Source organism: Callospermophilus lateralis, chromosome 3 (assembly GCF_048772815.1).
Source record: "Callospermophilus lateralis isolate mCalLat2 chromosome 3, mCalLat2.hap1, whole genome shotgun sequence".
In the NCBI taxonomy this organism is placed as follows: Eukaryota; Metazoa; Chordata; class Mammalia; order Rodentia; family Sciuridae; genus Callospermophilus; species Callospermophilus lateralis.
In genome coordinates, this window is record NC_135307.1 from 72832949 (window position 1) to 72860901 (window position 27953).

A 27953-nucleotide genomic window follows, 5' to 3' on the forward strand; every position below is an offset into this window, starting at 1 on the left:
TTGTATAAGAGAAGGTGTTGTTTCTTTTTTCAAAAATAGACTATTTTTAAGTGGTATCTGAGCAGACCCCCCCAGGCTAAAACTCTTTAAAAAGTAAGAAAAAAAATGACACTTTCTTAAATCTTCATTAAGTTTTAATTGGCTTTAATAAATTTTAGTTATATTCCTATTGTCCCAGTTGTTTGCAAAACAGAATGTTCCAGTTAATTAAATATTCTGGTTATTAAAGACTTGTCCCATCGATCATACATGAATTACAAACTTTAAAACCATACCACTAAAGATCACCTGGAACATAATTTATTTTCTGTGATAATTAGAAGGAACTCAGGGACCTTTCAGTGCAGCAAAAAGAAGAGAGAAAAAGAGAATAACAAGAAAAGAAGCTCACCCTGATTTCATGAATATGATGGTCCTTCACCTCAAAATGAATCTCATATGCTAGATCTTACCATCCTTTGATAGATAAAAAATCTAAGGCTGGAATTAAGCACATACTCAGGGCTCTACAATGACAGTACTGGGACTTAAATTCATGCTTCCAAAGTCCAGTGGCTTCTACCACCAATCTGTATGATTTCAATAAAGGTTCATAGAAATGGGTAGAATTCCTGGTACACCCAATTTAGTCCTATATACAAAGCTATAAATCCAAGCAGGAATGTAGAATGTCTTTTTTAAAAGCAAACAGAAAAATGAAAGCTCTGGATACTCAATTCTTCTAGAAAATTAAATTAATCCTTTGTAAACTTATAGAAGCGGTCAAAATTAAACATGGTTGTCAAAAGAAAAACTTATCCATGACTCAGAAGGATTTAAGTTATTACTGGTATTATTAAAAGCACCATTCATTGTACAGTGGTGTTCCAAAAGCAATCTTCAAAGACAGTAAGGATGGGGACACATTTCATCTCAAAAGAATATTTACAACCTTTAATGAATCATTCCTCCCTTATAAACTAGTTGCTAAGAACAACAGGATCTGAAGTATAGTAGGGCAAACCTTTCTCTTATGTATCACCTCTTGTAAATCTCATGCAAGACTGCCGTTCCCGTCAGGAAACAGAAAAATTTCCCCAAACCATTTCTGAAATCTCCAGTGCTAAAATGGAATGCTAAAGACTAAAAACCTAGACAGAATCAATATTCAGAATAAAAATCTGGAACTCTGGAAACCTCGAATACTCCTTAATGTCTCAGTTTTATCATCTATAAAGTGGGAATGATTGTACCTATTCAGTAGCATCTTGTTTTTCCAGCTTCCCAACACAATAGTCTCTCATTCTACCTGCTTATTTACTCTAGTTTTCCTCTCTGCATAACCCACATGGACACAGAGGAAATGCTCAGAACAGTTATCAGGAACAGGTAGTGTCTGTACCTAGTGTAGGGAGCTGGCTCCCTTATATTTCCAGACTCACCTCAATGCCACTGCATCATGGAAGTTTCCCCAACCTTCTGCCAGCCCTTAACAAGTGCTTCTCTGCCTTATTGGACTCATATCTGTCAGAGTTGCCCCTGTCACACTGTGAGCTTAAGTCTTTCATCTTTGAACCCCTGGGAACCCAACTAGCTCCTGGTACAGTCTCCAAAAGATTTTGTTGAATAAATAAATAAAAGAATAAAGTTTTCATCTTTTGGAGCCCTAGGGCCTGTGAATTCAGTTGAGTTTTTAAGACTTAGAAGTCATGTAGTAATTGCTGTGTTCATACTTACCTTAGTTTATATTCCCAAATGAAGAATTCACTTTCAAAGCTTGCTTCCCCATCTCCCAAAATGATTCTATCAGAAAGCCTTCGCTGGGTAAAGGTTTCTAACCCAGTGGGACAGTCATGCCAGGCTCATTAAGCAGGAGGAACACTTTCAGCCACAGAGCCAGCAGGTTCTGGAGAGGTGATGTGAGAAGCCCCATCCACTATTAGTAACCTGTGAGCTGCACTGCTTTTGTTACCACCAACACAGGCCTTGTGCTCCAGGAGGGTTCCTGGGTATCCAAGGGAATCTTGCAGACAATTTTGCCTCCCTTCTCCAAGACTCTACCTTTGGGGGTCTCAGCTTGGGGACTCAGAGGGAACTCTGCTCCTGTTCAACTTTCTGCTAGGCATAGGGATTTATTATGCTGAACTAATTTTCTCCATCAGGGGAGATGGCCTTTATGATTGTCAACTGCAGACAGCTTTGGCTATTTTAATGTGAGAAAAAAAATGCTACTAACTTTTCTTAGTAAATGTCAAAACCCAAGGCAGAGCCTATTATGTTCCCAGAAATACATTAAATAGTAATTTTCTATGAGGTGGGAAATGGCTGTTATAGTCAGGATTTGCACTTGTTCTTGGGACACATTGTTTTTCAATTTAATAGTCATCTTTGCTGCAATTTTTAAAATATCTCAGTGGAATATAAAAACAAATATTTATTTCTCACTCACTTTTCATGTTGGTGGAGCCTGGGCGGCTTCAGCTAGGTTCTGTTCATTCCCCCACATAGACTGAAAAAGCAACTTCTATTTAGGATTTTCCATTTTAGTACCAGAGAGAAAGAGTAAAAGAGATGGTGGGGTCTTCGGATGCCTCTTAGAACTTCTGCTGGGAAGTGGTGTAAGTGCTGGGAGTGGTCCCATCACTCATATTGGATTGAATCAGGCAATTCACGTGGCCATGGCCAAAGTGTTTGGAAGTTAAGAGAGGGTGTGCTCCTATAAGGAAAGGGGACCAGCATAGCATCTCCCATGTACATGAGCATCCTCAAGTGCTGGATAGGGTCCAGGTTCATGCTGTACCTTGTAGAGCAGAGATTATAAGAGAAAGCAAGCCAGAATTATCAATCTCTTCTGATGGTAGTAGAAAAGAAAAACACTGGCCATTCTGCCATCTTCCTCTTTGGTTGCATCCCTCTTTTTTAAGTTTCTGATGTGTTTGATTACTGTTTTGTAACCTGATTCCCACATATTTGTATTCCTTTCCTGTTTTTAGGGGAAGATGGGACACAGACTCATCCTGAGAACAGCAGCCAAGAAAACAGAATCAAGGCTCGCTGCCTGTCCTGCACGTCCGTGGTTCTGAAGGCCGTCTGGGGACTCTTGATCATATTGTCAGTTTCTTCGTCTTGGGTTGGAACCACACAGATTGTAAAAATTACTTATAAGAACTTCTACTGTCCATTTTTCATGACATGGTTTTCAACAAACTGGAACATTATGTTTTTTCCCGTCTATTACTCTGGTCATCTGGCCACTGCTCAAGAAAAGCAATCTCCAATGAAAAAATTCAGGTAGGTTTCATGTTAAATGGCCAATAGGGGATGGGAAAATATACATCTGTATGTACACATAGTTTCATCTCTTCACAATATATGAGTTGAGTTCTTGGGGAGTGAGAAGCAGGACCTGAGGTTGATAATGAACACAAGAAAACAGCCCTCCCCTTAAAAAATTGTGTCTATAACATGCCAGGCACTGAGCTGCTACTTATTTTTTTAATTCACCATTTGTAACAACGCTTACTCTTTTTCTTCCCCCAGAACTAGAGAATGAACTCAAAGCCTTGCACATGCTAGGTGAGCTACATTCCCCAGCCCAACATTCACCGTTTTTTAAAAATATTTTTTTAAATGTTGATTTTCCTTTATTTTATTCATGTATTTATATGCAGTGCTGAGAATCAAACCCAGTGCCTCACACATGCTAGACAAGCGCTCCACCACTGAGCCACACCCTCAGCCCCTCGACATTCACCTTTTAAGATGGGGCTATTATCCCCATTTTGACACAACAGGAGACAGATTCAGAAAAGTTAAATGATTTGTCCAAGGTCAAACAGTTACAAATAATGGAACCCTGATTTAAATCTAGATCTGTTTATCTCTAAAAGTCACGTTTTTAAAAATCTCAATGTCTCAAATCCAGAGGGGAAAAAAAAATCTGAAAGATTCACAGTTTCAAAACATTTGCTCAATACCCCTGACACTACAATGCCTGAGCAGATGAAATGACCTAGGTTCATGCAGTGGAAGGTCTGGCCCTGGGCAACTTGAAAAGATTGCATTCTTTGCTGGCTGGGAGCTCATGTGGCCTTGGCTGTCTGTCTGATGGTCATGAACAGTGGTGGCTGGGCTTCCTAGAATCTCGTAGTTCTAGTGGTTGCTTCACACTGAGCCTGGCTTCTGCAGCTCCTCTTGGGGAGTGGAGGAAGTTGAGAGGGCTGAGGCAAACACAGCATTTGGCTCAACACTTTTGTGAGTGCACAGCTTCTTGAAAAGGAAAAGCCCAGAGATAAGCAATAACATCCAGAACAGCCACTAAGATAAAACAGGGACCTCGGTGCAGAGCAGATGGGAGAGTGAGAGCTTATTGGTCTTCTGCAGAATGACCATCAGTTTGTCTTGCAGACACCAAAATAACCTTCCCAAGAGAAGGGAAATGCCTAACAAAAAGGATGACTGTTGTGATTGGTGCATTATAAGACTATTCCTAAATGCTTAAGAAACTGTGATGGGTCTATCTCAAGTTACATTTCCTATAGCCAACCTGGAAGTACCTGGGAATACTATGAGCTATATGTGTCCGTGACAACTCAATTATAATTAAATAATTTAAGAAGAAATTAGAATCAATATTGTCTGCTTTGGAAGAAAGAATAAATCCCCATATGTATTTGCAATTGCTAAAGATATTTTCTATTCAATTCTATCAAAATGACATAATCTTGAGGCATATTTTTTTCCATAACAGCTTGTAATAAATATAGCTGGGGAGTGTCGTTATCAGATTAGTATCAGATAAAAATAGCAGTGTGTACCAGATAGTACTGTGTTCCGCCTGAACATACCTGTGACTTAGATAAGCATGTTGATAAAAATGACAAAAGAGACTAATGAAAAGAGTGGTCCAAGAACATTTTAAAGCAAGCCAAGGTGGTTTTATCTAAGATAACACATTTGCAAAAGGCTATTGCTGACAGAAATGATATTTGGGGAATCAGCTTCATCTTTTCCCCATCTCTCATGTCAGACTAATTCTGAACTTGGCAAAATCTGTGATTTGACAAGATACCTCCACCTGTTAGTGCAGGTAGAATGAAGTTGACCATTTCTGATCAAATAAGAAAGCTTTCATTGTTAAACACAGAACACTATTTTTGAAAGGATTGTTCTCTAGTGAGAACTGTAAAGGAGGTTGTCAGAAAATTCTAAGATCCTTGATCTGTTTTCCCTGTAGACTCATTAGCACCATCTGCCAAGCAGGGACTCCCAAAGCTCCCAAAGGCAGAATGAGGGGAGATAGACTTAGTGTGAGACCGGAGACAGGAGTTATCCCCTAGCACCAGAACTTCTGACAGTTTCTCTCCCAAATGGTATGAAAGCATTTCTAGTTTTATTTTTCCCCTATTACTTATATTAAAAGAATTTTCAATGTCCATTTGGAAGTAATTTTCAATGATTTAATCATTCCAATCGTATGCCACCAGAATTCAGTTGTCTCTGGTGAATTTGAAATTTAGAAGAAAGAAATTATATCCCATAGTTTTAACAAGGTTATTTTCTTGGAATAAAAATTCTAGAACAAATTAATTACAGTGGCAGATATACTAGACTCTGCCAGACACCTGTGAAATGTGCTTTAAGTGCTATTTGGCATATAGAAAGTGTTTGATAACTAGCCTCCATTCCAAGCTTTGCCCCCTGTCAATGCCCCTTATCCAGAAATTTTGTTACCATCCCCCAAAGAGACCCACTGCTAATTGCTTCCCTATAAAAATCTTTTTAAATTTTATTATTTTTTTTTTTAGTGTTCCCACTTCTTAGCACTTAGTGCTTACAGAGAATAAGGTTTTACAAAGGTGATCTGGCATTTGGATAGTATTTTTCTTTTTTTTTTCTTTTTTTTTTTTCCCCGAATCTTTTTTTTTTTTTTATTGGTTATTCAAAACATTACAAAGATTGCAGAATCACATCGGTTACACAGTATTTTTCATTTCTACAATATTAGCAGAAATGCCAAATGGGCATATCTTAGTGGCTGTGCTGGATGTGGTGGTGAGAATAAATGGGAAAAGAAAAGAGAACAATAAAGGAATGAGCACCTGGGGACAGGGTCAGCCAGGTGAGAAGAACAGTCTTTACTGGGCAATTGCATTTTACAAGCCTTTCTGTCCCCGGTGTTTTCCCATGGGACTCTATCTGGCTTCCCTGGGGAATCCAAGTGTTCCCTCACCTGCATCCCAAGTCTTTTCTTGAGGGCACTCATCCCAGTATGATGGTAGGAAGATCCATCACTGCCTAGGGCCAGCGATAAGAAAAAGAAATCCTTGAATCAGAAATGGGTTTCCTTATGGTCATTGACAAATCTGTATTTTAAAAGTTGCTCTGTGGTTATGGATGACAGAATAAACCCATGCCTCTCCACTCTGGCTCTCCATGACAGCTTCCTCATGGAGCAGAACCATCAGGAGCACAGAAAGCAGACCTTGTGCCCAGGCTGGTCTAGGCACCATGCTGCTGGTTCTATATGTGATACTGCTCCAGAATAATGCCCCCCACTCCCCCACTCCCCCACCCCTGCTTTAGAGAGGCCACTGATTTTCCTGAGTGTGTGAGCACATGTGATTTCTGTAGACTTTACAGAGGCTTTGCTTTGGGGTTATGTAATCCCATCATTGAAGTTGTGTCACTGTCAAGTTAAAATTTACCTTTGGGAAAATTTCATTTTCTTTTTATGAAAATTCTTCCTTTTTGGTTGTAACCCAGTGAAAGTCAAACCACAATACATATCATGTGTACAATATGCACTTTTAAACCTTCTTGGAATCATTGACCTACATATCCCAGGAATCTCAGCTGCTTGGAAGCCCCATTTATTGGGAGACTTGATATTTAAGGCTATATTCCCTGTGCTGAGGACCTTTATCACTCTCTCACTTTCTGTGACCCTCCTTTCAGGAAAGATACTTCACGTGTGTGAGGCAAACACTGGTCAGAGATCATTTTGGTACTTAAATTACTTTTTTTTTGGGGGGGGGGGTACCAGAAATTGAACTCAGGGGCACTTGACCACTGAGTCACATCCCCAGCCCCATTTTGTATTTTATTTAGAGACAGGGTCTCACTGAGTTGCTTAGTGCCTCGCTGTTGCTGAGGCTGGCTTTGAACATGTGATCCTCCTGCCTCAGCCTCCCAAACTGCTGAGATTACAGGCATTAAGTACAATGTTTGTCTTTAGTAAAAGCTGGAAAGAAACTAGTATCAGCACTCTCCACAGTTAAGAAAATACATTTCATTATAAATGTTATAAATATGTCCAAATATTAATAACTCATTGCCTTTAACAAGATATTTACACTACTCTTGAAAACAGAATACTGGACACATAATAGCCACCCATAAATGCTTGGATGTTTGTGAACAACTGAGTGAAAAAAATTAAGCTGAATTCTCCAAACGGCACGCCGATTTTCAGTCATACACATACTGTCATCTTACCACTTCCATTAATGTCTGTATGTATCGCTAACTTGAACAGTTTGATTAACATGGCCCCATGGGCTTCATAGCCAATTTAATCAGAAATAAACGAATCAGAGATTTAATTAAAGTGACTAGTTCCACACATTGAATTCAGATGATTCATCCCAAAATAGCAATGTATGCATAGAAGCATATATTTCATAACTTAGTTTTGAATTTCACAACTTAGTTTTCACTGTTTTCAGGGTTATCACAGAGGCTTTCTCATTTTTCTGCCTTAATAATACGGATAGGAAAATAAATTAGTCAATTAAGCAGAGATATTAGAGGGAGACACAGTAAATCAGGAATAACAAAACCCCAAGATGTGGCTTCACAGACACACGAGGCCCCCTGCTCCACAGGATTCTGGGAGTTGTCTGTGTCTGGTCACATGGCAGCTGCCATCTTGATCCTGTTGCATTTGTCCATTGGGAAAAAACTCTCCTTTCAACAGGTAGTCATTTCAGCAATTACTTATTTCTGTATTTCTCCAGTCTTCTCTGAGAATATCCATAGACTGCCAAATGTCTGCCCTGGCAATCCCAAGGGAGTATCTGGGGGAGGAGAGGGCCTATCTCTGTGCTGAAGAGCAGTGGGTTCCTTTCCAAGGCTCCCTGAAACCCATATGTGGCAGAACTGGGTTCAGTATGTTCCACAGGTGAATGATAGACTTGAGCGCACTCCTGCCTGACAATGGCTATGAAGAGTCAGCCAGACAAGAAGGATCCCCATTAGTACCTGCGTATTAATCTCTTTTTTCTTTCCTAGGGAATGCAGTCGGATTTTTGGTGAAGATGGTCTGACGTTGAAGCTCTTTCTTAAAAGAACTGCTCCCTTTTCTATTCTATGGACTTTAACAAATTACCTGTACTTACTGGCTTTAAAGAAGCTGACGGCCACAGATGTCTCTGCTCTGTTCTGTTGTAACAAAGCCTTTGTCTTCCTGCTGTCGTGGATTGTGCTGAAAGACAGGTTCATGGGAGTGAGGGTAATAGCACACTAAATTCAATGCGTGATGCCTCCTTTGATTGTAAATCCTGCGTCAGGAGAGCTGCTTTGGTTCATGGAGTTTCTATAAAACTTTTCCCACTGAGTACAAATTGAAATTTGAAGATGCATTAGGAAGCCCCGGCAGTTACAACATCATGAAAGAAAAAAGGGATCATCCTACTGGGGAGTCAGCTAATTGCAACAGGAAGCACTAAAACAGACAAAGAAAATAAGTTCCATTTTTAGAATAGTTTTTAGGACTAATTTTTCAAATTAATAGTGTGATCAATATCTGTCTTCAGGAAAGAAGGGTCTGGGGAAATTAGCCACAGGAAAGATTATGATTTGCTGTTTTCAATCAACATATTTTGGGACACCCCTCCCTCCTACTCATACCCAGATGGATTTAATTAATATTGGTGTAAGTAGATAAGATTACCAAACAGTAATTAAAGTCACTGGTAATAGCACAATGCTGTTAAAAGTTGCTATATTTCTAGTGTGACTAATCTAGAAATGGAACTGAAAGCAACAACTTGTACTTTGGTGTACAAATCCTTAATTGAACTGCATTAAATGTACACCAACCACTTCAGTTCTGAGTTTATTCCTTTCAGAAGTAACATAGATTTAAAAAATAATAATAATAAATTTTTGTATGCTCTTTCTATGTTAGAAATAGTTTGTTTGGTAATTATGCAAGTTTCGGGAGCCAGGTCTTATTCATTTCATCTGGCATGCTACCATAATGAAAATATTGAGACAACAGTTCCTTGGGAGGTCCAAATGAATAGCCTTTTACCAGAGTATCAACATGATGCAGTTTCTTATCCTCTGAAAGAGATGTTTAAGATTGGATTTTAAATCTCTTTTGCTGTCCAAATGCTGCTCTCGATGGCAATGATTCCAAGGTGTTTTTTCCCAGATGCTGAAATCAAAGTCCATATTAGAAAGAAAGTTTATGACAGCCATGAATCCTGAAAGCTTTCTTTTAAAAATAGCCAAATAAGAGTGCACGGTGATGTACAATTGTACCCCCAGCTACTCAGGAGGCTGAGGCAGGAGGATCTTTTGAGCCCAGGAGATCACTGCCAGCCTGGGCAACATAGCAAGAATCTAGCTCTTAAATAAATAAATAAATAAATAACCAGTTAGAAAATTCTGGTAGAATCTTGGGAAATGCTGAAAAATTTAGAACTGATGCTTTGACATGAATACTAAGAAGAAAGCCAAGATGGCTTGATACCATTAGAATATACCAAATGTGATATCACATGCTCCACTAGCTAATCTTGATTTGACACCCAAATGGTTTGGCATTATGTATTTATACCTGACACACTGGTGCTGACTCTCTACCGCCAGGTACCCTGATGAGTCCTTTGTGAACAGAGACCTTTCCTATGTTGTCCACTGCTCCCTTTTTAGAAGAAGGGAAAGAAAGGAGATTGAGTAGCTTTTCTGCTCCTTCAGATACATATGGATACCAAAATAAATCAATACACTATTAGATTTACCAGTGAGAAAAACCAATTGTATTAGAATGAATGAATGCATTTAACCATGGACCTCACTGATGTAAGAAGTTGCATCAAAAAAAAAAAAAAAAGGCACAATGTTTGAGACTTGAAAAAAAATAACAAAAAATCAGCTGTGTAACATACATTAAATCACAGTTTTAAGACAAACACCTATAGGTTAACTAACCACTGCCATTTTAAATTTGGCATATGCAGTGGATTGAATGGTGGCTCCCAAAAGGATCTGTCCATGTCCTAATTTCCAAAACCTGTGAACGGGACCTTATTTGGAAAGAGAGTCATTGTAAATGTCATTAACTTAGGAATCTTGAGCAAAGAAGATCACCTGGGATGATCTGGGGGGACCGAAATCCAACAACAATTGTCCTTCTAAGAGACACCCAGGAAATACACATGGAAGAGCAGTTGTGATCACAGAGACAGAAACTAGAGGGATGTGGTCCCAAGTCAGGAGTGCCAGAGCAGCCACCAGAAGCTGGAACAGACAAAGTATGTACTCCCACCTAGAGATGACTTTGGGAGCATGGCCCTGGTAGATTTTGAACTACTGACCTATACACTACTGTGAGACAATCAATTTCTGTTGTTTGAAGTCACCATGTTTGTGGTTTCCAGAAGTCTCAGGAAACTAACCCAGCATTTGTAAGAAATAAGATTTGATAGAAAAAAAAATGTGAAGTAGCCAATAAGTATTAGCAAATAAATACATGCATAAATTAAGATATCATAGATGGCCAAACAGCAAGTAGTAGTGTCAGGCATGTTGGTCGAAGTCAGATCTCTTTCTTTTTCAAGACAGGAAATGTTTCACTGCTCACTATGAAACATTTTTTATTGATGTTTATTGATGCCATGTTCCAGGAGAACGTCAAAGTCTCTTTTAATGATGCTCATAATCAGGCCATGGAATATGGGAAGCACCACAACATATTCAGCATTTTGCCTTTTGACAGTCTCAGCAATTCCTTTTCTCCTAAGACATACAGAGAACATGTATAATTAGGTCATTTGAGAAATTAAAGGTCGGCGAATGCAGCACCGACAACATCAATGCTGCTTTTATTGCCTGTATCTATAAATAATCTAAAGCTCAGCCCTGCCCGATGCCGTGCCACTGGACTCTCTTAAAGCAAAAAAGCAAAATGCAAAACAAAACAAAAAACAGTTAAACAAAAAAACCCTTTTTACAGTCATCAGGTGGAAACCTATCTTCTATACCATTAAACTAGAAACTTCAGCAATGTTGATATTAACAACACTAACTGGGTGGGCTGAGGCTGTAGCTGAGAAGTGGAGTGCTTGCCTAGCATGTGTGAGGCCCTGAGTTCAATCCAGTGTCACATAAATATAAATGAATAAAATAAAGGTATAAAAAATACAATTATATTAAAAGAAAAAACAACACTTACTGGTTTACTGTCAATATTACTTTTTATTTAAAAAAAAACTTTGTTTTAAAATATATTGTGCACCTTAATTTTTTTATTGTGCACATATTTTTGTGGCTTATATTAAAGATTCAGGAGTTTAGAGACAAATGGTCATTGGTTTGTAATTACAATTTGCTTGGCCCCAAGAATGACATTTAAGACAGAAAGCTATGACCTCCGTTACTTTTATTTTTTTCATGTCAAAATAATTCCACAGAGAGAATAGAGGATGCTTTAAGTTATAAGATCAGTAAATATGGGTTTATCTGGACCATCAGTCACATTATTCATATAAAATGAATTAAGCATTATGAATAACTGGTTAATATTTTGTTTCTTTGGAATAGATTCAATGACAGATGGAAAGGTAATCTATTGCACATTTTTTTCCATTATAAAATCATTTCCCCTAATTTACTGGTAATGTTTATGAGCAGTTTCTTGCAGCTAATTTATGATCATCCCATGGAAATCAGTAAATTTCTGATATTTCTGATAAAGATTACAAAGCTGTTGGAAGGTGATAATCCAGCTCTTGCAGCTTTGAATATGGGTATTTTCCCATCTCTGAGATCCTGTCTTATTTATCTATAAATTTATGAGAACCTGAAAAACTATCATCACTCTAATGAAAGGAGGTTATTGGGGCTGGGGTTTGGCTCAGCACTAGGTGAGTACGAGGAGACCTTGGTTTCCATCCCCAGCACCACAAAAACAAAACTAAACTAAAGAATGTTCTTTCTAAGAGAAATGAGCCACTGGGTAAAAGTTTTCCTCTCAGTTGCTGGTGTCTCTTTCACTTCAATGAAAAGTATGTTAGACTGGGAAGTTAGAGACCTTTTTTTCAGATTCAGTTCCTCCCTTGAATTTTGTATTATTATGTCAAATGTTTTCTTTCATTTTAAAATTTCCTTGAAGACATGGAGAAAATTGGTGGTTGGAGAAAGGTTCAGCAGACCCCAATTTTCTTAGCAGATAAGAAATGGATGTGTCCCTTCATCTTGGTACCCACATATTTTCAGCCATATGTGGACCCCTAGGAAGTTAATTTCCCAAACTGTGACTGTTCTGGAGTCTTTCCTTGACCCACCAAGAACTGACTGAAGTATGTCAGTTATACTGAATCTTTCATTGTCTAACCTGCACTTTGAATTCATTTTTAAATTTTTTTTGTTCTTTTTAGTTATACATGACAGTAGAGTATATTTTGATCCCAGTCTTGTGGATGTATATGATGTTGAAATTCACTGTGATGTATTTATATATATTCATAGGAAAGTCATTTTAGATTCATTCCACTGTCTTTCCTATTCTTATGGCCCCTCCCTTCCCTTCATTCTCCTTTGTCTAATCCACTGAACTTCTAACCCCCTCCCCCATCACCTTGTTGAGTATTAGCATCCATATATCAGAGAGAACACTTGGTCTTTGGTTTTAGGGGATTGGCTTATTTCAATTAGCATGATAGTCTCCAGATGCATCCATTTACTGGCAAAGGTCATAAAGTCATTCATTTTTATAGCTAAGTAATATTCCATTGTGTATATATACCACATATTCTTTCATTCATTCATCTGTTGAAGGGTACCTAGTTTGGTTCCATAGTTTAAGCTATTGTGAATTGAGCTGCTGTAAACATGGATGCAGCTGTGTTACTGTAGTATGCTGATTTTAACTCCCTTGGATATATACTTAGGAGTGGTATAACTGGGTCAAATGATAGTTCCATACCTAGTTTTTTGAGGAATCCCCCTACTGCTTTCCAAAGTGGTTGCACCAATTTGCAGTCCTACAGCAATGTATGAGCTGCACTTTGAATTGAGATCCTCCCCTCCTCCCACCCCACCCCCCATCCCCCTGCAGACTGCTATAACAGGACAATAGAGCTGAGTAGCTACTGACTGGTGCTGATATTACATTCTAAAATAAGATTCCAGGTACTTGGGTAACTGCTCATTCATGTGCAGTGAAGACTTCTCCATCAAGGACCTTCATGTTTCCCAGGGCAGGGCTTCTCATGCCTCTCTTGGAAGGACAAACACACCTGAGAGTAGAGCCAAAAGAGGAGAAAGCTGGGTTGTGATTGCTCTCCGATTCTATGCCCAGGATGAATCCCTAACTCCGTCACAAGGTGCAGTCAGGTGCCTACCTCCACACATATCCTGCAGTCTCTCCTAATGGGATTTCTTTCCCTCTTTACTATTCAAATGTCCTTTGAGATCATTTTCAAATGGATTTTATTCTTATGAGAAGACGTGTGAGGGAAAAGGCGTTCAGAGGCCCAGCACCCCTTGAATTCACCCATGTGTGAGGGACTCCCTCTCTTCCCCTTCACATGCACAGCATCTGACTGCTTTAATCAATCAATAGATTGCCCAGCCCAGTTCATTTCTTGCACTTCAGCTCTTGTTTGGTTTAATTGGATCTGAGAAAAGGAGATAGTTCTTCATAGAACCTTAAATATGATATGTGCAGAAGTTTAAGGATGCTGTTCTTTGAAAATGGATCTATCTAAATCCGCTCATAGGTGTGGCTCTCATTGACCAAGCTGTTAGTGTGTATCTCAGTTACAACTGCTTACCTAGAGCCTTAAACTTCAGAACAGCCACTGCCAGCAATATAGTGTGAGACCTGCATTTTGGGAATTGCATTTGGCTTTGTGATTCCAGTGTTGCAGTGTGAACTAGTGAAGCTCCTCTATGCTCAGCCAGCTTCAAAAATCAGAATAACCTCAAAACAAAGTAAGAAAACATGTTTTGGTTCCAATCGCTCACTTATACCTGTAAGTTCCTCAAAGAAATACTATGGGAATAACATTGAATTAAAGGTTCATGTCAATCCCCTGGGCCCTAAAAGATCTGGTATTGCTAGGAAAATAATGATTCTGGAAACCATCTGTTAAAGGGAAACACAGTGAAGGGGATGAGGTTACTCACCTTCATGGAGATGCAGGTTTGGGGCTTTTGAGGTCTTCAATGGGAAAAAAAAAAAAAAGATACAAGAGAGGAAAATCACTCTGAAGTCAGGTGCTTCTCTAGCCTTTTTCTTTACAAACTTTTCTTTTTTTTATGAAAGGTAAAGGAAACCTAGCTTTCATGTGGGGTCTCAGGTAAGTATTTAGGGCAGTGATATCACCAAATATCTCTTTGCTCTTTCAGCACAGTCTTAAATGACCTCAAGTCCACCTCTGCCCTTAATAGTTGACCCAGAAAATTCTCTGAGAGGCTGAGATGCAGAAGAAGGTAGATGTTTCACAAGGCTGTTACTCACCAGTCATGCTGGGAAAATGGGCTAAATAAATCCCATTTTGGGGGGTATACTCCCCAGGTGGGAACACCTAAAGGACAAAAAACAGGGAGGTTCAGGATGCTAAAACTGGAAACATTAGCAGCTTGGTGTCACTACAGTTATAAACATTCTTATTTAAAGTCAATTAAGATCATGGTAGTGGTGGGTTTTATTATTTAGACACTCCTGGTTGGTTAAGAGGTTGGAACTGGACTAGATTATGAGAAGAGTCACCACTTTTCAGAAGCCAAATGAATGGCACCACTAGATGGCACATTTCCAGCAGGAGGGGATCCTCATGAGTACCAAGATGTCTCAGAAGCATTTCTGTTGTGGACACCTTATGCATGAGCACATACCAGCACTGTTGACATAGAATTTAAGATACTGGCTTCCTGAAGATGCATTTCTGGTGTGTTAAGCACAAAAAGAGTCATTTCATGTGTTTCTGTTGAGAGAGAGAACTGGCTATTATTCCTTCTTTGATGATGATGGATTCTGAAAATGCAGGTGATTCAGATCTGCTTAAGTCATTTGTTCTCTGGACATTTAAAAAGTATTTACTCTCCAGCATAAAAAAAAAATCAGTGCCAGGGAGAGGGAAGTTCATTGGATTAGACAAAGGGGAATGAAGGGAAGGGTTGTGGGATGGGAATAGAAAAGATAGTCAAATGAATAGTCATAACTTTCCTATGCTTATATATGAATATACTACCAGTGAAACTCCACATCATATACAAACACAAGAATGGGATCCTAATAAGAATAGGTTTTACTCCATGTATGTATATATTAAAATCCACTCTACTGTGGATTTTAAAAATAACAAATAAAAATCTAAAAACTAAAAGAAAAAAGAAATTCATATTGAAATACAGAATTGTTTAAAAAAAAAAAAGTAAAGCAACAAAAAATAAAAAATAAAGTGCCTAGCAGAGCCATTCTGGAGCATATAACCAGTTGCTCCAAATAGATCTTCCCCTCAACTTTTTCTACATTTTCAAGATTAATTGAGGTCTGTTCCTTTAGTTCAAGCTGTGTAGATAGGAAATATATCGAGGCTTTCTTAAAATATGCCATAGAAATTTTGTCCTAGCAGATAGTTGTAAAATTTTTTTTTTAATGTGGCAGATGATTTATCTTTCCCCTCATCTAATATATAACCCATAAATTATTGCCTGTACCAAGGAGAAAAGGTTTTTCTATAATCTCAAATATTCAGATTTTCATGCTTTCAGAACTTAACTAACAATGTTGTCTAGCCCCCTGAAGTGAAAAATACTTCTCTCCATGAGAGCAATTGAAAGAGACACTGGTGTAATTGATACGTCAATTTTAAGTGGTCCCGGAGAATATTTTCACAAGCACTTGAACCTAAAGACTTATGGAGATCTTTAAAAGGCTCACTATGCCTATAATTTTGAATTGCTATAAGATTATTTACTCTTTAGCCATATCCAATTCCTATCTTGAGAAAACTTAGATACTTCATGCAAATATATTTTTGCTAATGGCTTATTCATAAAAGGAAGACTTCTCACCTCTGTGCATATCCTGGGGATAATTGCATTACATGTTTGTCATTTTCTATGCAGGGTTTTTGTTTTTGCTATTTCTTTAAAAAAAAATGGAGTTGTAGTTCGACAGAAGGCCTTTACTTTATTTATTTATTTTTATTTGGTGCTAAGAATCAAACCCAGGGCCTCATATGTGCTAAACAAGGGCTCTGCCACTGAGCTACAGCCCCAGCCCTGGTTCTTTTTTTGTTTCATTTTTAAATGTGCTGTTTGTTTTCACGATTCCCTAAATCCAGAATTATATATTATACACAATAGCTTAAACATAAATATTATTTATTATAGAATAATTTTAATATGAAATAGTATATCATGTTAAAGTTCATTGGGATTAATACCATGTTCATTAGCCATGTCTTGTAGTAACCACATGATTATTTGACCAAGAAAATACAATAAAGGGTTAGCCAAAACAAAATAAATATCAATTCAAATTCATTATCTTTCCAGTTCAGTCTTATGAAGGAAATCTATTTGTGTCCATGAGTACTTTAGCCAGTGAACATTATTCAAACACAAAAATCAGAAAATGCCAGTCTGCTGTGCCTTTTTTTTTGTTGTTGTTGTTTTTTTCCTGAAATCAGATTGCCCAAAAAATGGTTGCAAATCCCTGGCTGAACTATAAAACCCCAAATTGAGGGAAATGATAACCCTCACAGAATTCCCAGGTGTAGATAATCCCTTCACCAGGTTTATTTATGAGTCTATTACTTCTTAGTTGGAAAATTTCCTTGACACCTCCATGGTGCACATATTAAACTGTATTCCTTGTAGCTGGAGCTAGAGTCTATGGAGAACACACATGTGGCAGTTTCAGAGAATGTGATATTCACTCAGCAAAAGAAACACCTCCCATCAAGCAGCCTCACGGACAACGTGTTGTGAAGATGGTTTTTCACCACTGACACGTTGGAGTCTGTGCTCAAGTCATCTGCTGTTTTTCATAAAGGGAACTTGAGTACGGAGCTACTCTGTAACCACCTGTGCCCTGGCCCTTGCTGGTCATTAAGAAGAGCATTGCTCTCGCAGCACCTGAAGTATAGGCCATCAAGAGCACACACACCCTGATTAGCCTCAAGTCTAGTCCCATGTCGATGATCTAAATTTTGTTATTGTAAATAACTCCCTAATGATGTTAAAAGGGCTTGAAAAATCACATATGTGCAAAAGCTGTCTGCAGAGGAATCTATTTATTTGGAATACTCAGAACTGAAGCTTAACATATTAATCTCCAATTTGCTCACAAATTTTCAACTTGATTTTAAAATCAGTGAGGAAGTGACATATTGTTCCGTATTCCAGGGTTATTTTACTCTTTGCTGTAAGGCTGAAATGTTTTCCAGTAGAACCAATTGAGGACAATTAAAGAAACAGATGTGAACCAGCGTTGTACCAAGGGAGTGGACTCCTGTTTCAAATGCATCAGGGACCTTATCATTTCACAGTACACCATTATGACCTCAGTCCAATTATGAAATATTTCACTTTATGTAGTTAATGAATGCTTCAGCATAATTAAGTTAAATTATCTTTCTGTGGTACACCTAAAAAATTGAATTAATTTAAATGTAGACAAAAGGGAAAAGTGGCCTCCATTTGACATCCCAGGTGACAGAGCACATTCAATTTACTCCTGTATACACTCCTAAAAGAGGTTATTCAGTTTCTTTTTTGCCCTTGGTCTAAGTTTTGCCCCTTGGCTGTATCAAAATTACATCTCCTTAATCAAGTCCTATTTATGTTCAGATCTTTAGAAATGTGAATTGATTCAAATGTATGCTGAACTGTTTGAAAAAAAATACAGTACAGATGAAAATACTTAGAAGTGACTTCCTATTGAATCCATTTCATCAGAATGGATGTTAAGCTCAAGAAAGTTGAATTAAAAAATTAAACTAAAATTACCACTCCTTAATTAGAATGTGAATTGCTTTTATATTCTAATCCTGAATGTCCCATGAGCATAATGATTTACTTTTAATACTGACCCTTCTTATATGTAAGCAGCGATATAGACGAGGTAATTAAATATAAGGAAATATTTAGCAAACTTTGTGAAGCCTTGTGTTGCTTGATTATACAGAGACATAATTTTTTATGTTTCTTTCCATTCTATTTGACAGATAGTTGCCGCAATAATGGCAATTACTGGCATTGTCATGATGGCATATGCAGATAATTTCCATGCTGATTCCATCATTGGTGTGGCATTTGCAGTCGGCTCAGCCTCGACGTCTGCATTATATAAGGTATGTTGTGTACCTCATTTTATAATCAGCTGTCACTCATACCTTAGGTTTAAGCAATAAAGAAAAGAAGCAAAGTGAAAACTTTGGCTAGAAAAAAAATAGATGCATTTAAATAATAATGATATCATATATTGAGTGCTTGCTATGTGGTTGGTACCTGCCAGAGAATTTCAACTTTGTCAACACAACTTTATGAAATTCATAGATACATATTTCCCACTTTTCAGATAAGGAAGTTGAAGCTTTATAAGATTAAGTAACTTTCCCAGGGTCACATAGCCAGGAAGCAACAGATTAAAACTCTAGACCAGTCAATCCCTCAGCCTGTGCTCTACACTCCAGCCCCTCAATTATCAAGTCATTGTAGCTGGTATGTAAGTAAAGCTTGATCTCTCCTTGTGCTTCTTTCAGTTAACTGTATGGTCATTATTTTAACTAGGTATTAACAAGGTATTATAAATAATAAAGAAGCTGTCCCTTGAGAGTTACTTTCTACCTGTTGATTCCAGGCCACAGAAGCCCACGTCATTAGCAAAATAGAGACACTCTTTTTCTCTCTGAGCCAGGGTCTGAGTCTGATCTCCCCAATCTTTTTCTACTGAGTTCCCAGCCATCCATGAAAATTCTACTCAAAGGTCATTGTAGCCACCTTCAGAAGATCTCAAAAGTTGTTCCACAGAGCTTTACTTTGAAGAGCCAGCTTTCTGGATGTATCTACAGGACAATTCCAATTTTACCTCTCTCGGTGTTTCATTAAGACAAGCCTCTTTGGAAGACACAAGATACCCTTCACATTCCTCCTGGAGGCCTGTTTTTACTATTCACCACCACTGCAGCTCAGAGGGCATGAAGTCTATTTCCATACTGACATGTCTTGGCCCACTGATTCTGTGTGACAAGTTTGACAAGTGTTCACTCATTCGCTATTAGTATCTAACTTGCTTCCGGACAGAAACTCCACCAAAACGTCGAATGTGGCCAAGAACTGGCACATGCTAGGTTCTCTTAAGTCTTTCAATAGCAAAATAAATAAATAAATTCAGTTGAAATTAAAAAAAAAAAGCAGTACTTGAAATTGCTGTGTAATCAGGATAGTTCTCTTAGGGAGAGAATTCTCCTGACCACATTACAGGATATTTTCATTCTGGAATTGGGAATAGTGGCTAAAAATGCACAAAATCCTATGCGGATAATAATTTCAGGCAGAAATAATCTGCTGCAATCTATATGATTTTGACAGAATTACTAGAGGGAGACAGGGGTTAGGGAGCTAAGAAATAAGACGGCAGGCCTGGCTTCTTCCCCCAGACTGTTCTGAGACAGATCAGCCATTCGCTTCTCCTTGCCGTCTTACAATCCATAGGGGGGAAAGGTTTTTTGTTTTTTTTTTAAATCCACAGAATAACATAATGTTTGTGAAGACATTTTAAGCTCAGAAAGAAAAGTGCTTATAAAGCCAAGGCATCATTATTTCTCTCAACCACGTAATTATAGGCTTTCTGTCCAATTTAGCTTTCAGTATTTGTCAAAATAAGAATAAAAGGAGCCCCATGTTTGAAAGGAAGAATGATGGCATCTCAGTCCTTGAAGATTTTTCTGGGCTTAGGGTACTCTTATTTATCATGTACCCTCTGCCCATCCGGAGGGTTGTGCTTCACATAGTGTACAGTACCCCAGCGATCTTCTACACCATAAGGAATTTATCCTATGGCTATTTTTGTGTTCTATAAAGGATATAAGGCATTTTAATATCTTGTCTCAATGTCCCATTTAGTGCCCTGGAGATGACAGGGAAGGAAGACACGGAAGATAAGCTGTGGGCTGGCTAGTCCACTGTGTAGGTGGATAGAACCCCCATCTGTGCTCCAGCAAAGTGTCCCCAAACTGTGTGCCTGAAGAGTTTCTTTCCCATTCAGGTTTTGTTTAAGATGTTCCTTGGAAGTGCCAACTTTGGGGAAGCCGCACACTTTGTCTCCACCCTGGGTTTCTTCAATTTGATCTTCATCTCCTTCACCCCGGTCATCTTGTATTTCACCAAGGTGGAGCACTGGTCCTCGTTTGCAGCTTTGCCATGGGGCTGTCTCTGCGGAATGGCTGGACTATGGCTGGGTAAGTGTCCTCGGGTTGGGGCTTCCCTTTCCTATGGTCACTCGACCTTTCCTTAGATAGATTATCACAGCAGGATTATTCCCTTAGATACCTCTGTGCTCTATTGGCCAAACGTGCATTGGTTAATGTCATGGAATTTTAGGAACTTCTTGGCAGGCTTTGGTTTGATTAGATCAGCCATCCAACTGGTGTGCCTGCCATGGGTGTGCCTGCCCAGGCCACTGTCTTCACCACTGACCTTCAAGCAACCTCATCCAGTCTTGAGACATACTGTGTGGTTTACATGCTCTAGGTCTGCCACAGTGTGTTGGGGGAGGTCAAAGAATAGATGACAAATTGAAGGAACTCAAAGTGGTTCAAAATGGCCAGAGCACCGGGCTCAGGAGAGAGGGAAGGAGGCATTCAAGAGGGAAGCAGCTCCTGCGGGTTCTGGAAAGTCATATTGAGGTTGGGATTTTTTTATATATTTATTTTTTAGTTGTAGTTAGACACAATACCTTTATTTCACTTATTTATTTTTATGTGATGCTGAGGATCAAACCCAGGGTCTCGCATCTGCGAGGCAAGTGATCTACCACTGAGCCACATCTCCAGCCTGAGGTTTGGATTTTAAATCCACTTAATATTTAATCAGGGAGGTGACAGGTTCACATCCGTATTAAACAGCTCATTCTGCTGAACCTGGAGAAAGGGTTTGCAGTAGGAAGCCCTCAACAGGAAAGAGAAGAAGGCGGCGTGAGCTGAGCTTGGTAGTCTAGGCAAAGCAGAATGTGCCCCTCAAGGGCCAAGAAAAGCCACATGGAGTCTTTTTAATGTCTTCCCTCCCAGCGCCCTGGAACTCTGGGGCTGTCTGCCTCAGCTGAGCTCCGGTCTCCCACTTTTAATCTGTGCTACTGCTGTCAGTTCATGCAAGAGGAACCTGAAAAAATAATGAGCCTGCTCTTCTCTCACCAAGCAGTCGAAAAACAGCAACAACTCAATGTCCCCATGCCTGTTTACTCAAAATCAAATCATTTACATTCTGCTCCCCTTTCCACATACTGCCCAAGGTCAGCCTCTTGGCCTGCTCCACAGTTACCCGCCACACTCATCCTGCACGACCTCTGCCAACCCTCAGCTGACCTTCTTTACCAAGCTGATGTGATTTGAAATAGTAGCCGTACTGCAATTCCAGGGAGAAAAAAAAAAAAAGTCCTGATTCTATGATTAGGTCATCTTTTTCCACTCCAACCCAGGAGAAAGAAGTCTTAGGAAACACTCAAGAGAGGAATCAAGTATTAATTGCTGGTCCCTTGAGTTCTTCTTTTCAAGGCCAAAAATGTATGGTTATCATCTCTCATTACCTCTGCTGAGCTGAGTAGAAATCAATAGTGATGTTTCCTTAAGACCAAAATATCCTCATAAAAAACACCTAGAATATTTCCTGGCCAAAAACAAACTGCATGAGAACAATCAGAACCAAAATTTTGTTGAGTCTTAGCCCCTCACTGCACACACATGGTTTCTTTGCAGCAAATTAGGCCTCTCCAGTGTATTCCTTGGCAGGGTAATACATGCTCCTAAGCAAACCTGCTCAGGCTGGGTGCCACCCATGCTAGCTGGACCTTGGAATGCTCCAAGCAGTGTTTTCTCTACACCCTACAGAGCACAGTGCCACCTGGCACTGCAATTGCTCCACCAGGCTCACCCCAGTGCTCTGCAGAGTTCACTGTGCCAAAACCGTGCTCTTACAAATTGAAGAGATAGTCTCTCTCCTAACTGTTATATACCCCAGGGTTCTGCACTCCTCAGAGCTCCTTATCTTAAGTTTTCATTTCCACTCATCTCTTCTCCATGGGAATCAGATATGATCTATCTGTGGCTGGTCTGAGAAATGGAACGGAGAGATGAACACTAGTCTGTGATCTGAACTGCCCCCACATCTCCTGCAACCATGGCTGTGACCGGTCTTTCAGTGAGTGACAGCCCAAATGTAGGTGGGCCTGCCTCCTCCAGTCCCCTGACGTGTCTGAATTGCACCTAAACTTGGGCTGGACCCCAGGCCACAAACAACACGTTGAATTAGATATCCTTTTTTTTTAGGTTGTCAAAAAAGAATCTAAGTATTCCATCTAAAGAACTAAGGAAAAACAGATGACACATTTCAGTGAAGATGCCTGGCTTTTGTTGAGCGAAAAGGGCTCAGTACTACAGAAATACCACTGCTTTCACTCAATAGGCTAAAATATCCAGTTCAGCCAGCAAAATGACAGCTGAGGAGGTCAGCAGAACCTTCTTGCATTTGATAATTCCTAATGTGTTAAAATTTGCTATGTTTGACTCTCTGAGTCCCTCAAAGGACTGGAACTCCTTCCAACCTTATCACAAAGGAGGAGCAGTCACTAACTTAGAAGGTTCCTTTGCCCCGACTGCTGGAAGTGTCATATGAACAAGTCTTGGGAAGGTCAAACCCATTGTCTACCAAGCATAAGTGACTCCAGGCAACTAAGTTAGTGGGCTTCATTAAAGCAGGAATTATAAATGCCAGTAGAGAATACATACCTTTCTAACTGGAAGGGTTCTAGAACCCTTCTTTGAGTCTACAGAGGTACAAGGAACATGCTTCAGTCATGTGCATACAGATCTTCTCTGATTCAAGGACTTTTCATGCCTGTTAGTACTACTCATCACTCTATTCTCTAAAATGGACATTCAATTGAACTTTGTTAAAATAATGCTCAGTGATTTATCATTTTTTCCCTGTTTTTTTTTTTTTAAACCGGTTTGAATCCAGGAGCACTTAAGCTCTGAGTCACATTCCCAGCCCTTTTTGTCTTTTATAAGAGACAGGGTCTCACTGAGTTGCCTAGGGCCTTCCTAAATTGCTGAGGCTGGGTTTGAACTTTCGATCCTCCTACCTCAGCCTTCCACGTTGCCGGGATTACAGGCATGCGCCATCGAATCCAGTTCTTTTTTTCCTTTTTGAAAATATTATTTTTAGTAATGTTGGAAGGGGATAGATAATTTTAAATCATGTTCTATTTAACTAAAAAGTTCCAAAGGATTAACTAAAGAGCATGAAGCTAAACCCTAAGTTAGCTCTATAGATCTGCCTGCTGGTTACCTGTGCACAAATCAAGATATGGAAGCAGTCCAGGGAATTTGGTGAAGTACTTTAAACCCACCTTTGTCCATGTGAAGTTTACCTCAGAGAGGGAGAAAAAAAAAACAGGATAGGCTGTCATTGGGTAGATTTTCCTTTAGATAGTGACATTAGAGCCTTTTACTCTTCTGAGAACATAGCTCAACACAGCAAAGTGACAAAGAGGTAAATGGTCAAACTTCAATCTGTCACTTACTTTCCACTTCTAGCTGGCCCCAACCTACCTTTGCCGTGCTAATAAGCAGTGTGGTGAATTTTACTTCTTTGCATTTGCTCCATATATATACCTGTTGCCAGCCAGTTGGCAAGAGCTCAGGCAAACAGGGAGATGGAGGAGGACAAAAGAATATGACTAATTTGGGGGGACATATGCATACATCCATCTCCAAAATTGGAGGATTAATTGACCCACGGTGCAGGCACTTAAGAAGGCACCTTTAGCAAAGTCATGATTGTTTCACAGGAAGAAGAAAAGAGCCCGGCATGCCAGTTCTCCTTCATTCTGTAGATCCTCTTTTGTTTTACAGCTTTCAACATCCTGGTGAATGTCGGTGTAGTGCTGACATACCCTATCCTCATCTCCATCGGGACCGTGCTCAGCGTTCCTGGAAATGCAGGTACTGGCATGGTTTGGCATGTGCAGGTTCTGATGACCCAATAAGACTCCCGTTCGTCTTTATGCTCTGACTTGTTTCTTCTAGCAATGATGAATTATGTCCCTTGCCTCAGAAGATGTTTTTAAATATCATGAAGGTGGCAGACAACAGAATAACTATGCAGCAGATTTAAAATTTGCAGCTACAAAAACACTGCTTTTACTTGGTTGTGCTTTTAGAATTAAATACCAAATGTATCATTTGGGTTTCATGCAATCTCCCTGACAACCTAATTTCGTGGTATTTTTAGAGGAAGTCCTATGGAAACAAAAGGCAACCCAGCTTACGACTCTGAAGTCAACGTCACTAATGAAAGTACAGAAAATGTACAGGGTTTTGGGCTCCCATCAAACTATCCTTAGGGAGCGGCGGAAGATTCTCTTGGGAGCAGAGCAGGTGGCCCTCCAGGAAAAGCAACTTGACTCACAGGGGCAAGAGGAGGAGCTATTCATCTAGAATAATCTTTCTAGTGAAGCCTGCCAGTAACTCTAGTAATGAAAATGGGTTGTCTGGGTGACAGTTCCGTCAGTCCTTCCTACTTTAAAATTCTATGATTCCAAGTCTTGAGTACTGTCTTTCTTTTCTTTAGGAAAACCAACATATGTTTACTGAGTGTTTATTATTCGATCAGGGATATAAACAAGACAGCAAAAAAAAAGTGCATTTTTGTTTTCTTAAGAAGCTTACAGCTGAGTTTAGAAAAGAAAACCAATATACTTGAAACAAGTTGGAACTCTACAATGCAACTTATTATTAAATGCCCAAACTATGAAAGACAGACCCAAGGGCTATGAGGTATTTAGAGGAAAGGGATATTGGAGAGAAGTGAAGTTGTCAAAGAAGTTCATTCATTCACCTTGAATTCATTCATTCAACAAATAATTTCCGAGCACCTTGTCTATGCCAGGAACTGTGCTAACACTGGTGATAGATCCTGAATAAAGCACAGTTCCTGCCCCTAGGACCATGTAGTGGAGAGGTAGATAAAGGGAAGCGAGTAACTACAAGGTAGAAAAATAATTGCTTTGATAGAGGCATGTTCTAGATGCTCTGAGAGCACATAGGAGGAGCTTACAAAAAGCTGCCTGCAAGAAACCTTCAGACAGAGCTCTACCAGAAGGGGTGATTAGATGGAGTAGGATATGAGGAGGGAAGGGCAATTTATACAAAAAGTACAGCATGTGCGTGACAGACAATTCCACACCTAGGTATATAACCAAAAAAGAAATAAAAAAAGAAAATTGGAAACAGGGATTTGAAAATACCCTTGTACATAAATTTTTACAAGAGCACTATTTACAATAGCCAAAAAGTAGATATACCCAAATGTCCATCATCAGATGAGTGGATAAACAAATTGTAGTGTATATAATGTGATATTTTCAGCCACAAAAAATGATGAAGTATTGACACATGCCACAGCCACAACATAAGTCAACCTTAAAAACCTTATGTGAAATGGAAGAAAACAGTGTAAAAGTCTTACATTCTGTGATTCCATTTATCCACTGAAAAAGAAGCAGATGTATAGTTATCAGGGGAAAAAGAGTGGGGATAAAAGGTTGAATACAGAGTTTAATTTTGAAGTAATAGAGATGTTTTGGAACCAGATAGAGGGTAATTGCACAATATTGTAAATGGACTAAATGTCACTAAATTCACTTTAAAACAGTTAGTTTTATATTATATGAATCTCACCTCAATTAAACTTTGAAAAAAGACAGCACGTACAAAGACATAGGCATGAACAAGTTTGGCTCATTTGAAAAATGTCCAATGATACATTGAAACTGGAAAAGGGGGTAGGGCTGCGAAGGACAAGTCGAAGAGAAAAACCAGGCTGGGTGCAGTGGCACATATCCATAATCCCAGGGACTTGGAAGGCTGAGGCAGGAGGATCACAGGTTCAAGGACAGCTTCAGAAATAGCAAGACCCTGCACAACTTAGCAAGACTCTGTCTCAAAGTAAAAAAATAAAAAGGACTGGGATTTGGCTCAGTGGTTAAGCACCCCTCAGTATAATCCTCAGTACAAAAGAAGAGAGGGAAAACCATAGAGGTCCTTAGGTCCAATTTCATGGAATTTGAGCTAAGCCTTGAGTAGTAAGTATGACTTTTGAAAATATGGAGAAGTGACACTGACTTAGATTACTTGTTTTCAGAGAAACTTAGAAACAGTCATGGGCTGTGGCTGATGTGACTTTTCTTTCCTAGCTGTGGACCTCCTGAAGCAGGAGGTCATATTTAATGTCGTCCGCCTGGCTGCTACCATCATTATCTGCCTCGGGTTCCTGCTGATGCTGTTGCCTGAGGAGTGGGATGAGATCACCCTGAGGTTCATCAACAGCCTGAAGGAGAAGAAGAGCGAGGAGCACGTGGAGGACATGGCCGATTCCAGCGTGCACCTGAGGAGCAGAAGCAGGGCCAATGGGACAGTGTCTATACCACTGGCTTAAGGGGGACACAATTTGAATGCACGTCGTATGTATATTCTGTGAATATAATCAAATTTTCTCACTACTTGTACACTCAAATGACAGTATTAACTCTGAATTTGGATAAATCATATGTAAAATAATGCCAACGATAAAAGTTTACATTTATATGCTTATCAAGGAACTGATGTAAATAATCATAATAAAATTTTTTATTGAAATATATTTGTCCTTGTTCTCTTTGTTCCGCTTGAAGGGGAATTTCCCTTGCAATTCACAAAATTTCCTAAAAATATGAGATTCAGTTAAATCATAGATGTATTATCTTTTTCTCAACTGGCATAGAGACCTTTTCATTTCAATCCAGAAAGTGTTGTCTAACGGAAAAAGGTATGAAATGGATATACACTTCCTATTCATTGAAGTTCAATGAGAATCTAAAAATTCGAAAGCTGGCAAATCATTAAACTAATATTAACGGAGCACTCTCTATCTGTGGGACCCACATTAGGAACCAGGAGGATATAAAGATAGAGAAGACATCTGTACTTTCACTGAGCCAGCATAGCACAGAGCATTTTCACTTTAGAAGTCTCTCTATCGCAAAGGATATAGAGAGGACATCCGTCATCTCTAAAGTCCTTCATCACCAAGTTTCCTGAAAGAATTGGTTCTATTTGCTGTCACTTTTTGTCTTTACTTCCTCTTCAATCTTGAACCCACTGCCAAGCACCTTCTGTCCCCATCATTCCTCCTGAAGTGCCTTCTAAAGTCAACAGTGACCTCACTCTTGCAAAATCATGTTAGTACTTTTCAACTATGACCTTGTGCTCTCTACAGCATTTAATGCAATGACCGAAGTTTTTCCCCCTCTGAAATATTCTCTTCAGCGGGATCCCATCATTTTCTTGTGGTCCTCTTTCAACCTCACAGCCAGCTCCCTGGATGGATCCCTCTTTCCAGGTTAGTCCCATCACCAGCCCTATCCTCTGAGTTCAGTCTTCATTTGCTCTTTCAGCATCTCATTCCATACT

At 39.2% G+C, this 27953-nt stretch overlaps 1 protein-coding gene across 1 annotated transcript in view; it reads left to right on the top strand.

Moving 5' to 3' along the window:
• Slc35f4 (solute carrier family 35 member F4) overlaps positions 1 to 26940 on the top strand; it is a 238633-nt gene extending 211693 nt beyond the window's left edge. The window contains exons 3-8 of the mRNA XM_076848361.2: positions 2973 to 3270; positions 8272 to 8491; positions 18453 to 18578; positions 20495 to 20687; positions 24357 to 24446; positions 26699 to 26940. Coding sequence (XP_076704476.2) covers positions 2973 to 3270; positions 8272 to 8491; positions 18453 to 18578; positions 20495 to 20687; positions 24357 to 24446; positions 26699 to 26940 — 1169 coding nt within the window. The remainder of the gene's footprint in view (positions 1 to 2972; positions 3271 to 8271; positions 8492 to 18452; positions 18579 to 20494; positions 20688 to 24356; positions 24447 to 26698) is intronic.
• Positions 26941 to 27953: the final 1013 nt, after the last annotated feature.